The sequence below is a fragment of the Camelus dromedarius genome, chromosome 3, assembly GCF_036321535.1.
Source record: "Camelus dromedarius isolate mCamDro1 chromosome 3, mCamDro1.pat, whole genome shotgun sequence".
Classification (NCBI taxonomy): domain Eukaryota; kingdom Metazoa; phylum Chordata; class Mammalia; order Artiodactyla; family Camelidae; genus Camelus; species Camelus dromedarius.
In genome coordinates this window covers 82500180-82516779 of record NC_087438.1, presented here as the reverse complement: position 1 = coordinate 82516779, position 16600 = coordinate 82500180, and the positions used below count along the sequence as shown (strand labels likewise).

Below are 16600 nucleotides of genomic sequence, written 5' to 3'. Positions count from 1 at the left end.
GAGATATGGGTAACAATAGGAAAAAAGTTACCATACTGCCCAGCATTTAAATTGTGCAATGGCCAAACTAGAGAATATTCTTCAGTACTGAAGGGAAGAGATTCACAAAAGAGCTAACACTGAGTATTTAATGTATCTGTAAATTAACTTTGGGTCAGCCTTGAGATGTCTCTTTCTCATCAACTGCTATATTAAGCTTTCCAAGACTATTAAAAAGCTGTATAAAGACTAGCCAGTCAGCATACCTGACTTTCTTAGTGTTTTTTTGTTATTCTGAATTATTGGTTATTATTTTTAAATAAATTTTGTTTATAGAAAATAAAATTTCCTATACTTCATAGGAAAATGCCATTAAATTTTTATTATGTTTTGTTTAATTTTAAGAGGCAATTTCCCTTTCCCATCACACCATATGATAGTTACATACATTACTCACTTTTTCAGTGACTCAATATTTTCACGCTTTATATGTCTTCTAAAATCAAATCAACAATTATCAAATGGATATGACTTACAAGATTCTGTATAAGATGGTGGAGCATTAAACGATAACGTTTAGAAAGCACTTCACAAAAAATAAAACACTAGGCAAATATACATCATCATGTTGCATAGAAACAAAAGAAAGGCGCACATTTCAGAGCCCAAAGGGGAAAGTGTCAAACATAAGGGCTTTGGCACTAGACAGACCTGGGTACTTTAAAGCTGAGGTATTTTTTACAATTGAGAGGTTAAGGAACCTCTTACAAAGCATTATCCTTGATAAATACTAATACCTCAATAAGTATGAACTATTATTATTTTAAAAGATTTTAGCAAAAGTATAAAGCAATCAAGGTTCAGATTAGTACCAGTATTCTTATCCCTCAGAAATCATCCTTATAAATAAAAAGAAACAACTCTTCTAAAGAAATCACATTAAAGGAATATGAAAATTTTCATATTATTTCAATAACAGCATTGCTTCCTACAGACAGCAGAGTTAGCAAAGACAAAAAAGACCCATCACAAAAAATGACTAAAGTCAACTTACTGGATACATGACTAAATTCAAACATAATACAAAACAACCAGTCTCCAAATAATAAAGAACACTGTCAAGGCTTATTTTCTAAATATCCTGAAGGATTTTCGTATTTCAGAAAAAAAGCTAAAAGCGTCTTGTTTTGTTTTGTTTCATTTCTGCCATAGACATAAAAACCACTAAAATTCACACACATACAAACACAAAGAAAAATAGATATATATTGTCTTATTTGTGTTTTAAATGTAAGTGGGAAGATCTTCTATGTATGAGTAAGTTAGTTCTTAATTTTATTTATTTAAAGTGTACCATTAAATTAAACTAAATGCTAATTAAAAAGGTTCAGGAATTAGTTCTTCCCAAATCCTCACAGCCTTCAAAAAAGCATAAAGATCAACAAGAAGAACAAGTAAAACTACACAGATCCCAGGCCTACAGTGTAACTGAAAGAGAACACTGCAAACTTCAAATTCCTATCAACAGAAAAATAAACACTTATGTCCAGCAGCACTGCCTTTGGAGCACCCTCTCAAAGCTATTGGGGTAGGGGGAGCGGTAGAGAAGAAGCACATGGAAGAGAGAAGAGGATGAAAAAGAAAAATCACTTTCAGAAACAGAAAGTCTACAGTGAAGACAGAAATACTGAGAAGAATCCTGAAAGACTGGAGTACTGACCACAGAGAAAAGAATTAAAGCACAGGAGCCTCCAACAGCTGTCCTAGAAAGGCAACACTTCTGAGGGAGAAGAGGATAAAACGAAGACATCCCCTTTGAAGACTGAATAGTGAAGAAAAAAGAAGAAAGAAGGGAAATTTATGATCCGGCAGGATAAAGAGAACTAAGTAACAGTAGTAGTAGAAGTACTACTGCTACTACTAATAATGATAATAATAGTAATACCTCCCACAATGCCCACTCCAAAAAGTTACCCATTAAAGAAAATGCACTTTGCTGCACTGACAGAAGACAGCAGGCTTTAATTCTTTGAAGAGGGAATCTTGCAAACCATACCAAACTACCTTTACCCACCAAATGCACAGAGGTAAGTAATCCTTATCTGTACAGAGCTACTATAAGACTGAAAAAGAAATGAGAACCAAAACATTATAACAAATGAAATTCCCCCGAAGAAAACAACTACCAAACAGAAGAAAACTGTAACACAACACTCAAGCATTTGGGGGTATAAAACAAACACCTTGAATCTGAAATTAAAAATGAAGAATATAAATGGAGAACAAAAATGAAGACTTGAAGTAAGAGAAGACTAAACTCAGGAACAAAATGGAGAAAAAAATCAAAATCATATCAGAAATTGAAGACTAAATTATAAGGTTCCCAAAGGAGAACATATTCAAATAAAAATTTAATAAGGGGGATAGAAGAAACAGAAGAAAAGAATGAAGAGAATGGAAATGACATCAATAAAGAACTAAAAAAGGACACAGAGAAAATGGTTGAAAGAAAGATAGGAAAAGATCCAATGTATATATAACCTAGAATAACTGAAGAAACAAAAACAAAATGAGTGAGTAAAAAATGTAATCCTAGGAAACTTGAAAATAAAAGAAGATCTGAACATACATATTAAAAAGGCCCACCAGCTATGTGGGAAAATTGACATGGAATGAGCAACACAGACATATCCTAGTAAAACTATTAGATTTTAGAGACAAAGGGAAAAATCCTAAAGGCTTCAAGGGTAAAGATCAAGTAACTTAGAAGAAGATAATTAGACAACATTAGACTTTTCAAAAGCAACAAAGCCAGGCAATAATGGAACACCATTTTAGAAACTCAAGCTTTCATATTCAGCCAGTTGTCCTGCATATATCTGAAGGGGCAAAACCTACAAAGGGACCAGCAAGACCTCCCAGGCAGGGCCACTGCCTTCCTGCTTTTGAGCTTCTGTAAAGGGCTTGCTTCCAGGAAAACAAAACTTACCCCTAAAATCCATTGGTTTCCAAAAGCTCACTCCTGACTGGTCCATTTCTAACACCTCATTTGCATATGACACAAACTTAATCGAAACCTAAAAGCCTATAAAAGCCTGTGTAAACCTACAGACGGGGTCCAGAGCTTGGAGTGCTAACTCCTCTCGGCCCACAGCTTGGAGTGCTAACTCCTCTAGGCCCACCAGCGTAATAAACCTGAGTTCTCCAACTCTGAGTGTCGCTTGGTCTCTCGATGGGATTCAGGTTTCTGTAACATATCCAGGGTATAGAAAACAGTTTTAAATACACAGGAACAAGGAACACTATACACATGAGTCCTTGGGAAGTCTACCATAAGAGGAGTTTTATTCTACCAGGAGGTGATGAGGGAACTTTTGGCAAAAGGATTGATATATTCAATTGCAAATCGAAGACTAAAACAAACACGGGGAAGAGGGGAAGAATAACATATAAGTGTTAAATGTTCTGAAAAAGTAAAAGTAATGCATCCCAAAAAAGAGAACAATAAGGGAAAGAGAAACAAAAAAATAAAACAGGTTTGTCAATTGTTATACTGGCAACAAGTAGAAAACAAAGCATAGCGATAAAAACAACTGAAAAAGCAAATAGTAATAAATGAGAAAATGAGGCACTAAGGGCATATAAGAAGGTAGAAGACTTTCACTTCTGGCCTAGATGGAGTACCTGGAATGGCCTTACTCTTCCACTGTAAACAACTAGGAAAAAAAAATGTAAGTGGTGGAGGGAGATACTATTCTTGGACATGGGACAGTAGGCAGCCCAGAATTACGATTCTTGATAGAAGAGAAACAAACAAGATGCACTCTACAATCGCCACAGCTCTCTGTTTGATGGTACTTCCCAGACTGCAGTGCAAGAAGGAAAACACAAACACAGCAAAACAGTCTCAATGAGTTAAACAGAGAAAGATCAGAGTTCTGGGAGACTGGGCAGCTGGAATGTATACATACTGAAAAGGAGGAAGTTACACAGAAAACAGCTCTAGAAATTTAAACAGAAGTCCCCTTGCGGGCCATATGGAAAGGCCCTGGAAGATGAGAAACCACATTAAGAGAGAGGTCATGTGGAGTTTAGAGGTACATCAGCCAACAGCCACACTGAGATCTAGACCTGTGAAAGAGCCATCTTGGACTTCTCTGTCCTGCCCAGTCACCATCTGAGAACAGCTGCATGAGAGACAGCCAACACCATGTGTACCAAAACGACCACCCAGTCAACCCAGAGTCATGAAAAATAATGAATCACTGTTTCAAAACAAAATTTAAAAGGTACTACTTACATTGACTTTATTTTAAAATACAATAGCTAAAATCCTAATTGTTAGAGTAAAAAGTATAAGATACATATCAGGGAAACTAAAGATACTTGTTCTTATTCTCCACAAATAAAAAGACTCACATCTGATATCTATTTATTCTTTGGTCTTTCTAGTTTGCTGGGGATGAATTTTCTATTTATTAATTAGGAAAACTATAACGTGTATTTGTAATATCCTATCAGTTTGAAGATGAAGAAATTCTCCTAAAGACATGATAAACAAAATATCCCAGAAGTGATACTGGTAGAGGTAAAAATAAGGTTGCCAATTTCCATACTGACCGAAAAGTTACTTATTTAATTTAACTACATAGCATAATTTTTTTCCTTATTTCCACTTCTCCTTAAAGATCTGTTCATCCACAATCATCTCCCACCACTCTCCAATGTGAATACTCTAGATCTTACTCCTTGTACACACATCATGCTCTTTTCTGCTATCATTACTAAGTTCTTAGCCCCTTCTGGGTTATACTGTAAGCCTTATATTTTCAGCAAAAGAAAAAAAGAAAAAAGAAAAAAAATCTACACACTGTTTTAGTTCAGAAGTCCCATCTCCCCCACCAAACCCTTCTGTATCTCATTCCCTAATGAGTATCTCCTCTCTGTACGTTTAGAGCACTTACTCTATAATTCTAAGCCCTGTATTTAATTGTTTGTTGCCTGGAACAGGTGCCCTAGTTACCCAGACATCTACATCTTGTATCAAACTTTCCTTTCACCTCTTTGTCAATAGCACACACTTCTACTTGATTTTGTATTTACTATAGTACACCCCACAAATCCCCTGAAATTGATACAAAGTTTTATGCAAAATATTTTAAAGAAATAGCACATTGTTTTTTTTATCATATTCTTGAATGACCATATGACACAAATGGTCAGGAACCTCTGTCAATGATAGGAGCCCATTATTTATACAAAAAACATTTGTTAACTTAAAAACTGTTCTTTGTCACAAACAAAATAGTAAGTCTGCTAAAAGCCAACAAAAAGTTCTATTCATTTGAAAAAGAATTAAAAAAAGAAAATTTCCCTGCTTACTATATATAGAAATTCAAATCATGGAAACTATTCAACTCTTCTTATCTAAAGCAGATATATTTTATTATTCCAGTAACCCAAGAACAGTAAGGGAGCATTGTTGGGTCTTCTGAACCATGAAACCATGAAGCCCTTTCTGTTCTTTAGTGCCCTAAAAAATTTAATTTCACTATGAAGCTTTAATTAAATATAAATATGGGTGCCTTCTTAAGAAATTGATAAGAAATAGGGATGGGAAAAACATTTAAGGGCAAAAACTAATCTGAGGAAAAAAGTATTGTTCTTTCCATCACCCAATGATACAGTATAGAAAAAAATATAATTAATACATTTCAAACTTAATTATTTCTGGCTCATGAGATTATAATTCTATTTGCCAGCAAACATAAATCCTGAAGAAGTTCTCATATCAAGCATATCAAAATTAGCATCCAAAAATAAGTGAACTTTATTCATCTGCTGTCATTACTGGCTCACTTACAGCATAACTTCAGAGCCTTACGTATTCTGTATCTGCATGGTTAGCATTCTGGCCACCTTCGAGGAGAATCTCTAGGTATCTCAAAAACAAAGCAGCTTTTCTCATCTTTGTGGTTACCTTTTGTTTCTTAAATAAATCCTTGCATGCTCACAGAATTTGTTAACTGATAGGACATGTTACCTCCTCCATCGAAAGACGTATTATTTACACCAAACAAAAGAGATGAAATCGCCTACCCCTTCTAAGATGCTTTATTGTGCCTGTCCACTAAAGTTGGCATAAAATAATGTCTCTAAGCAATGTAGCTCAGCTTTCTTTTCCAATAGAGGGAAGGATAAGTAAAATTTGCCTTTTAATTCATTTTAACCTGCTCTCTAAGGCTTTCATGAAATTCTTCACTACTAAGCTAGGCAGTCTCTTTTGGCAAGCACTCCATTGCCAACAAAGCATGAGGCTATTTCAATCGACTAATGAAAAGCCATTTTATATTTTCTTCTGATACCTAGTGGAGAAAAAAACTGATATGTAACAATGTAGAAAGAATAAATTCCAACTACAGAAATACATCATTATTTTTAATATGTTGAAGGGCACAGCCACTACCTTTGTACTCACAAAATTACAGGGTATGAGTTATAAATTTATAAAGTGTTATCAGTCAGATGGCTTTACTACTTTTCAAAAATACAATCTCACCTGATTAAGTGAGGTGGTATCTGTAAGTACAGCATCAGGAGGTCTATTAGGTATGGCTACAGTTGCCTGAAATCAAAAAACATTCTAGGTTAAATACTAACAAAATAACTTTTCTTTAAACAAACTGGTATGTGATAAGCAATCATGTCTTAATATACAGTTGTCCTTCCGTTTCCAAGGGTGATTGGTTCCAGGACCCCCCCTCATGGATACCAAAATCTGCAGATGCTCAAGTTCCTCATATAAAATGGAGCAGTATTTGCATATAAATCTATGCACATCCTTCCATACACTCTGAATCATCTCTAGATTACTTATAATACCTAATACGATGTAAATGCTGTGTAAATAGTTGTGGAATTTTGTGGAATTTTTTTTTCCAAATCTTTTTGACCTATGGTTGGTTCAATCTGCAGATGCGAAACCTGTGGATACAGAAACCACGGGTATGGAGGGCCAGCTGTAATAAAATCTGCAAGTTGGATTAAGAAGACTTTTTAAATTTTTAATGTTCAGGATACAATGACACTTAAAATTTCATAACTGCCAGCTTCATCTACATTATGATTTCCCTGAAACAACCCTGTTTAATGAAACGAGTTACATAACCAGATACACTCTCTAGGCCACAAAGGAGAAAAAGATAAAGACTCTTTCCAGTGCAAAAGATGACAAAAACTGTAAGAAACAGACCAACAATACACCTCAAAATTGACTTCATCTTTAAGTGCACTTTATTAAGGGGGTGGGTGCATTAATATCCTATTTGTAAATGGTTGAGCTTCTTGAACATGTAACGTTTTTCATCAAAGTCATTATTCTTTCAGTTCTTTTTTCTGCTTCTCTCTCTCCTCTCTTTCTGGTACTCCCAAGTACATAAAAGCTGGTGTACTTAATGGTATCCCATGTTTCTCTGAGCCTTTCCACTCTTTTTGTTTTCTTCTTTTTTTCTCAGTTCTCTAGATGGGGACTGACAGATAGATGGATCAATCTTCAAGCTTTCTGATTTTTGATTCTGCCACGTCAAAACTCCTGCTGAGGCCCTCTGGTAAATTCTTCATTTCAGCTATTGTACTTCCAGCTCCAGAACTTCTATTTGGTTCTTTTTTATAACTTCTACTCATTGATTTTCCCTACTTGATGAGTCACTGTCATCAAGCTTCACTACTTTATATACTTTACTTCTTTAAGCATGGTTCCCTTCAGTTCTTTGAATACATTTATAATAAATGATTTGAAGTCTTCATCTACATTCAGTCCTCTCAAAGGCAGCTTCTGTTGCCTCTTTCATTTAGGGTTTTAGTTGTTTTTTTTTTTTTTTTCCCCTATCTATGGGTCACACTCTCCTGTTTCTTTCATGTCTTGTAATTTTTTTGTTGATAATTGGATATTTTAGATAATGTATTGTAGCAACTTTGGATACCGATACCTCTTTCCTTCCAGGGCTTGTTGTTACTGGTGGACTTGTTTATTTGTTTAGTGGCCTGGCAAGACTACTTCAGTTAAAGTCTAGTTCCCCCACAGTGTGCAGACTCCCATGTTGCTCCTCAGAGCGGGCAGCCTCGGGCAAGCATCGTCACCCTGGGATGACAGAGGTATCAGCAGGGCTCTCTGTGACTGTCTCTCCCTGATCTCTGTGTTAAACTATCTCCCTCTTTTGGTATCATTCCCAGATGTAAGGCTCCACTAATTGCCAGATGCTCTAGTATTTCTAGCAAGGCCCTGATCTAATTAAAGTCAAGCTTCTTTGCAGGGGTCGTCTTTGTTACCAGTCTTTGAGGTTTGTTATGATCCCATGACACTCTTCTTAGCTGTCTCTTTCCATGGTTCTCTCTAGTAAATTTCTAGTTGGACTAGTTAACTTCCTGCTCTCACAGAGCTACCAGCCTCCTCCTGGTTACCACTAAAGTAACCTTGTTTTTGAAAGCACCTTTACTTTTTGAACTTCCAAATACTCTGTCCCAGAAAAAGTGAGTTTCCTCGAGAAGAGCTTCAGAGCTCTCTATTATTACAGACAGCCTGGGCAAAACCTCTGCACCACTGCACCAGAGATAAGGGCAAGGACAGTGGCCCACTTCTCTCCAAATGACATCTTGACTTTCCAAGAAGGGTATTGGGCAGGTGTAGTAGCTTCCGGTCTTCTCAGCCTGCCTCTAGCAGCAGAGAATCCCCACCCTATGAGTAGGCTGGGGCAAGAGTGATCAGGGGCCCACTCTTCTCAGCCTGCCACAGTGGGGGAGTTTCCACCCTACAAGTAGGGGCCGGGGGAAGGAAGAAAGCCCCATAACTCTTAGCCAATTTTACCCAGAAGAGAGTTTCTGAAACATGAGCTGGTGAGGGAACAAGAAAAAGTAGTGGCCTGCTCTTCCTAGGAAGACAGTGTGGCCCTATTCTGGGAGCTGAGGGCGGAGGGGTCCTGTGTTCTTGGCTGTATTTGCCAGAGTCGAGCTTCTGTCACACTGAGCTCGGGGAAGAGGGATGGAGGACAGAGGTGTGGCTCAAATGCCACAGATTCTCACTGTTCTTATGAAGGTACAGATTTCCCTGAATAAATATTTCTTCATTTGCTATATGCCCTTAGAACAATCCCCAGAAACTTTAAACTTTTTTCTTAAATAATTTTTACCAGTTATGATTGCTTCACTACAGAGGGGGTCCAAAAAACTGCTTGCAGTATCATTCCAGAAGTAGTTGCTCAATATTGCTTTAAGTAATACTTTATTTACTCCACAGAATATTTATTAGCATATAATCTTATTACCTCAAATAAATTAGAGGTAAAGGTCAGGTTAAACTGGTGTATAATCCAAGCTACAAAATATTTTTAGGAAAAATTGTTTTTGAGGAGAATATGAGAACTAAAGAGTAACTAGAATTGTTTTTATTCAAGAGAAATGCTTAAGTCATTTAATGAATGAAGATTCTAATTTATACAAGGATCATTTGTATGTGTTAGGTTTTTCTAAAGAGTTTTGGGGGTGCAAAGTTTTGTATAAGAAAATAAAGATATTCCCATAATTATCTCAGGTACGTTGTTACTACCTCAACCAGACTTTTCTATACATAACACATGTTCTATATTAAAATATGCAAATATAAACAGCACTTCAAATCCAAGGAACATAGTCTGATTCAAAGAAGTACGGATTACTGAGGCTCTTCTCTAAAATTACACATATGGTAAGTTCAAAATACAGATACGGATCCTTAATAACACATATATTTTGCTTATAAAGTTACAGCCTACCTTAGCTTTGTCTGATGTTCGTTTTCCACCAAAGCCTCCAGAGCCAACAACGAAGATAGAGAACTGATTATAACATATAAGTTCCTCCCCAGAATAAGAATAGACTGATAAGCAAATGAAAGGAAAAATAAAAGTTATCAACAAAAGACATAACTGGTTAACCAATAGATGATCAACAATTCCTTTACATGTTTCAAAAACAAAATCCAATGACTAAATGTTTTGTAATTTAAGGATGCCCAAGTATGGGTAACAAAGCATTCATTTTAATTCATTCACTACCAGTCTCTGGAAGGCGGAGAGACGAGGATCTTGACAAATCCTTTCTTGACTATCAAATAGCAGTTCCCCCTACCTCTTCTTACTCCTCCCCAACTGTCTTTCATGTTCCAATTCCCTCCATCTGGAAAATTTCAAACAATTCCACTACAAAGTGCAGATAATCACATTCCCAAATTTTCAAGCATCCTGCCAGAGCCCTCAAAAGAGCCTGGAACGTAAAAGGGGAAATAGGTGAGAATGAAGGTATAACCTACAAAAGGGCAGGATCATGGCTCTTTCGCTCAACATCATATTCCCAGCAATTAGAATAGTACCTGGGACAGAAAAGGCACCTAATAGATATGTATTAAATTAATTAATGAATCAAAGTACAACATGAGTGAGCACATTAGTGAATAAGTAAACAAGCAATGAATGAAAGACAGCTGTCCTTCTTCCCACTGATTCATTTCCTAGTGGGAGTTTATCACCTGAATCTCCAGCTCTTTAAAGCTAGAAATATGATTTTGAATTGCATACTAAGGAAAAATCTAATTATAATACAAAACAAGGAAAGTCATGGCAATCTGTATTAAAAATAAGATTTTTTTTCTTTATTACACAGAAAAATAGATATCTAATCTCATCTCTATTTTACCTACAAATTTTAACACAATTCCCCATTACCAGGCTACAGCTAAATGAGTATATCAAGAGAAAATAGTAGAAACTGAAGCTAAGGTTACTGCAGAACTTTTCTGTGGTAGGTTACATTTGGTAGAATGGTAAGAAGACTGAAAGAAGACTGGGAGAATTGCAGCCAAATGTTAGTCAACATCTCGAATGACAATAAAATACAAAAATCTAAAGAAGAGTGAGAAGGAAGAAGAGGAAAAAGAGAACAGACAACTGATGAAATACTATGAGCTAACAAAAACATGGTAGAAAAATATTTAAAAGCATTAAAAATGCTTTTATAATATATTAAGTAAAAATAAGGCAAATTCCAAAACAACACATTCAGTATAACCTCCTATATATGTAGAACAAAAATGATAAAGCCTATATTCCAAATGCCAGACAATATTAAACTTTCCCCTGCTATTTCCAAAATGTTTGAAATAGTTCTTTTGCTCTTAAACTTTCAAATAAATGAAACTTAAGCAAATGTATCTTTATGTTTAATCACTAGTATTACAACATTTATTAAACTACTGGAATCTTTCTTCCACTGTAAATAAAATGTGGCTATGGTCTTTCAACCACATTATGAGTTCAAAAGTTTGAATGTGCAAGAATAAGAACCTAACTGCCATGGATAAGAACCTAACTGCCACGGAGAAGAATGGTTCAAGGCTCAAATATGTCCCAAAATCCAAAGGGCAAACATGGAAAAGAGTATCTACAACACAGCCTAATTATCAACTGAGGGCTGTCTATGTGTTCATTCCTGCCAAAAACGTACTCCAGCAAGCATAATTCTCTATGTTTCATATACCAGCCACATTTCTCACCTCTGCACTTGGGTTATGTTGCCACAAATCCCCTGAAATGTCCCAGTCTCCTGAGCCTCCCCCTAATCTACTCTGCCTCCTCCTCCCTTATTTTCTAAAAGAGCTTGTAAATTCTTAGAATGCTTATCTTGCTTTCTCACAAACTGGAAGGTAAATACGAACTTACTAATCAACTTCTATGATAAAATGTTATATATACAAAGCTTATTGATCCAACAATATTATTAGAAGAACTGGAAATGAGTTACCATCCATAAGAAGTACTAAACCGGATCCTTTATCCAGGACATCAGCAACAACTGCTTCACATTTTAATTCTCCTAAAATATAAAGTAAAAAAAATTAACTAATTAATTAATTAATAGACTGTTTTAAAGGCCACAAGTTATATGAAGACATGAGAGAATTTAACATAATTTCCACTAAGTTCAGCAAAACTAAAAAATCATGGTTTGAAATAATTTTCAATATAACATTGAATAATTCAGCATTCAAATCCATCAGAATACTTGAGCCACTAAATTTGAAATATCAATAATTCTGATAAATTGTTTTAAAAAATACATTTTTCTACCATTCTTTAAACATTTGTTAAGCATACAACCATTTATCCCATTCTTTCTGAAATCTCTACTCCACTGGCTTCAATGAGACAGTATTTTCTTCTAACCACTCTGTTCTTTTATGGACTCTTCTTTCCATCATTTACCTAGTGACGTCTTGATGGACTATCACTATTTGGGAGTGAACTTATCATCTTTTTCTCTAAGCTGCTTTTCTCTTTTTTTCCCTATATTAATGAATGGTATTATCCACCCAGCTGCTAAGCCAGAAACTTCAGCATGGCCCCTGACTCACAACACAGTCTAAGTATATGACAAGACTTGAGTATGCAGAGACTGGGAGAAGCTAAACCATACTGAAAGCTTCTGACTTCATCCTGAAGTTTAGGAATAGCTATCTTGGGTTTTTAATAGGGAAGTGCATTTTGGAAATAATATTCTGGCTGCAGTGAGATGAACAGCCCTTATGGGGGCAAGAATGGAGGCAGAGAGAACACTTAGAAAGTGAGAGATGATGGCAGCCTCAACAAGGAAGTGGAAGTGAGGTGGACAGAAACAGAAGGATTCTAAATGTGTTGAAGAGAGAGAATCAAAGAACACGGTACCTGCCTGGGTGTGAAAGATGGTAAAAGAGACACTAAGGATATCTAGACCTGTCACTTCCATCTCCTAAATCTCTCTCATTCTTCCACTTCTCTCCATCTCTCTACCACCACCTTAGTCAACACTACCATCATTTTATTTGAACTACCACAAGACTACTAACTAGTACCTGCACATCCACTCTGATCAACTTTAAAACATGCTCCATATTATGTCTGAAGTTATTTTTCCCCAGAGTCAACCTGATGACCAACCTGATTATGTCAAATCCTTCTACTTTTAAGTTCTAATGGTATATGTTTCATCTGTAGTGCTAATCATACACTTGCAATTGAATATTAATTTGTGCGTTTTTTTTTTATTACTAGCTGCCCTCCCCACCGACTTGATTATAGGCTCCATGAGGGCAGAGTCCAGATGTATTTCTGTTCTTCATTTATTCACAGCCCTAGCAGAAAGCCTAGAATTTAGCAAGCAATCAATAATAACTGACAAATTGGTGATGATCTCCCCATATGATCAGCTCTACATCCAATCAAACATCAGGCCCCCTCCCTACATACCTCTACAATTTCTCCACTTACATCCATCCTCATGGTCACAGTCCTATTCAGCCAACCATGGTCTCTAACCTAGATCATTACAACTGTCTCTTACAAAATCTCTTTCCCTCTATCTCACTCCCTTATAATCCAAACATCACAAAGATGAGCCAGACTTGATATTTTCTAAAATCCATATGTGATCATCTAATTCTCTCCCTCTTACAGTCCTCAGTGTTTATCTATTGCCTTTAAGAGTCAGACTTCTTCACCTGACCACACACTGCCTCAGATAAAAAGAGATTTGTGAAAACTCATGCTGTAACACTGACACTGAAGACTTGAATCAAGATGGCAGAGTAGGACACAGAACTCACCTCCCCCTATAAACACATCAAGAATACATCTACAATTAACACAACATTGTAAACTGACTACACTTCAATTAAAAAAAAAATACATCTACATATGGGACAATTCTCACTGAAAACTAACTGGAGACTGGCAGAAAGGCTCCTATACAACCAAGGCTGTAAGAAAGAGCCACACAGAATCAGGTAGGAAGGGAAGAGAAGCAATCAGGTCAGGACCTATGCCCCTGGGAGGAGACTCAGAAGAAAAGGGAGACTACATGGACGGAGACCCTCCTGGGGAGTGAGCAGTTCAAGCCATACAGGGTGTCCCCGCCTTGGTGTCCAACAAAAGGCAGGCAAACCCCCTTGGCTGGTTGGAGGGCCAGTGGGACTAACAGGAGGGTTGTGGGAAGCTTGGATTCCATTTGTGAGGAGCAGGAACACCTGCTTGCTCCTGAGACTGGAGGAGAGGGCAGGCTGAAACCACGTGGGTGGCTGACTGGTTTCCTATGACTGCCCCAATGTGCAGAAAATCATGTGGTTACAGGGAAGAAACTAAAAGAAGAAAAAAACAGGGAAGAATGACAAAAACAACCAAAAACAAGTAAAACTAACAGTGAAGTGGAACTATTCAGCCTTAAGCAATAAGAATCTCCTAATTTTTCTAGTAAAATAAAAAAATTTAGGAAAAAAGTAAAGTACAATTCTACCTACAAAGCTACCTGCTGACCTACACATTATATAATATGAAATGATAAAGACTTCTTGTACTTTACCACCTTATATGGCCAGTATATAATCAGACAATATTCTGACATCAGAGTAGTAACACAAAACAAATATATCAAATGAAAGTAAAAAAATAAAGAGAAGCTTTACTGAATAAGTAAGATATTACTGAGAAAAATAAAATGATTATTAAGACAGACTTGGTTTCACTTATCCTAAAAGAAAAAAGGAAAAAGTTAATTATAAGATAGTCTGTATCTTTTAATATTGTTTGCCTTATGAAAATCAGTACCAACATAAAAACTGGGAAAAGAATGAAGAACCATATCCATAGGAATCATAACTAATGATACACAATTACTAAGTTTAGGACACACACAATGCTCCTTTCAGTTGATGACCAGATGTGAAGTAGTATGTTGAAGTAATTTATTAAATAAGACTATTCAAGTAGGACAAAGTTTAATGCAACCAAAACAGGTACTAGTTAATCAATCTACTCTAATGGCTGACATGTACATAAATAACTTAAAATACGGTTTATTTAGGTCACTCTATGCCAGTTTAATCCATTGACACAGTTTGGAAGGTTAATCACAAAATAAAATTATGGTATGATCAAGAACTCACCTGCTCTGGGAAATGGTTTATACAACTCCAAGTACTGCTCCCCATGAAGAACCTATGGCAGGGTAAACAAAATTTTACTAGCCGACTTCCTTTTTCCACAGGTTCTGCTGTGGATATTGCTAATTACAAGTGACAGTTCACTGTCCACACGTTCACATGATAACTTCCCTGAAACTATGTCTCAGTTTGGTTCCTACTTCTTAAATTATATGATTGAGAAATAATCAGTCCCCCAAATTAGAGACTGTCAGCTCTCTGGAGCAAAGAAAGCATATTTGTATTTTCTGGACATTCATAAATCCTTAACTATTACCTGTGGGTTAGTTGCCAATGCAGGCACTAAACCAGGTGCATTCCCAGTGCTTATCACTGTGCCTGGAACATACTGGGTATCCAGTAAAGATCTGTTGACTAAAAATGGACAAATTGGCCAGTACTAGTAGTAAAGTAACTTCAGGTCATAGGAATTTTTTTTTCAGGATTTCCAGTAATACTTTATGATTGCTTTCATTAAAGAAGACTTCTGTGCGTCTTTCTCAGCTCTCAAAACTTCTTGATCCCAGTACCCCTGCAACTCTTCTCCAAGGTTGCCAAATATAAACGACTCAACCAAAGCACAGAGATAAATCTTACAACCATGTTCAAAGTAAAAGCACTATCAATGTGAACAATTCCTTAGTATCTTATAAATTACCTACAAAGAGTAAACACTAAGGACCTACCCATAGCCACTTAACCTCAATGTATCAAAGGAAGAGTATGAAAATACACGGAGGAAAACAATAGGATAGTAAAAACAAAGCCTGACCCACCTATCCAAATGACCACACTCCACTGCTATCAGACAGCTTAATTCCCAGTCTTCCTCAGAATCCAGAGGAAGAAAGAAAGGTGGGGAGGGGCAGTGATGGGAGGGCACGTGGTGGACTGCCTCACCATCAGACAGTCTGGAAACCCAAGGCTGGGAAGTCTGGGATTCAAATCCCAAGATGGCTATCATTCCTAGCCACACATTTCCAACTCCTTCCAACTCTGAGGAAGAATTCTGAAATTTTCCTTTAATTGTACTGCCATTATCCAAACAGAAGAACTGGCTGCAGCAAATACCATGGGAGAATGACTAAACAACAAACGGCCTGGCATGTTTCTTCCTCCCTTCCAATTTCATCAAATACTCTAATAAGGTAAGTACTCATAGAATCAGAGCAGCAATAAGCTAATCGATCCTCCAGAAAATGGGTTCTCAGTCAAACAATCATCACTGGGCTCATGACCTGAACTCACTTTAAGAAATAAAACATACCTCACTTGAAAAGCTTTCTCACAATTGTTCACTGCTTCCTTCTTGGAACAATTTATTCACTTCGCTTCTCAAACACCACATTCTCCTGATATTCCTAACACCTCACCAGCCATCCCTTCCAAGTCCATTTTGCTAATTCCACTTCATCTCCTCAAACTCTAACCACTACAAGATCCCTAAACTAAAGCTTTTCTCTACTCATATTCACACATTAGGTGATTTCATCTAGTCTCCTGTCTTTAAATCTCACTTAAATGCTAAGAATCCCACTGGGGCCTCTCCCCTAAATTCTAAACTCATATACTCAACTGCCTACT

The 16600-nt window shown here is 36.6% G+C and overlaps 1 protein-coding gene across 1 annotated transcript in view; it reads right to left on the bottom strand.

Moving 5' to 3' along the window:
• Window positions 1-16600, bottom strand: part of HSD17B4 (hydroxysteroid 17-beta dehydrogenase 4) — a 74760-nt gene that overhangs the window by 22509 nt on the left and 35651 nt on the right. The window contains exons 14-17 of the mRNA XM_031448880.2: window positions 14981-15032; window positions 11809-11880; window positions 9786-9889; window positions 6539-6604 (exon numbers count right to left, since the gene is read on the bottom strand). Of these exons, the coding sequence (XP_031304740.1) occupies window positions 6539-6604; window positions 9786-9889; window positions 11809-11880; window positions 14981-15032 (294 nt within the window). The remainder of the gene's footprint in view (window positions 1-6538; window positions 6605-9785; window positions 9890-11808; window positions 11881-14980; window positions 15033-16600) is intronic.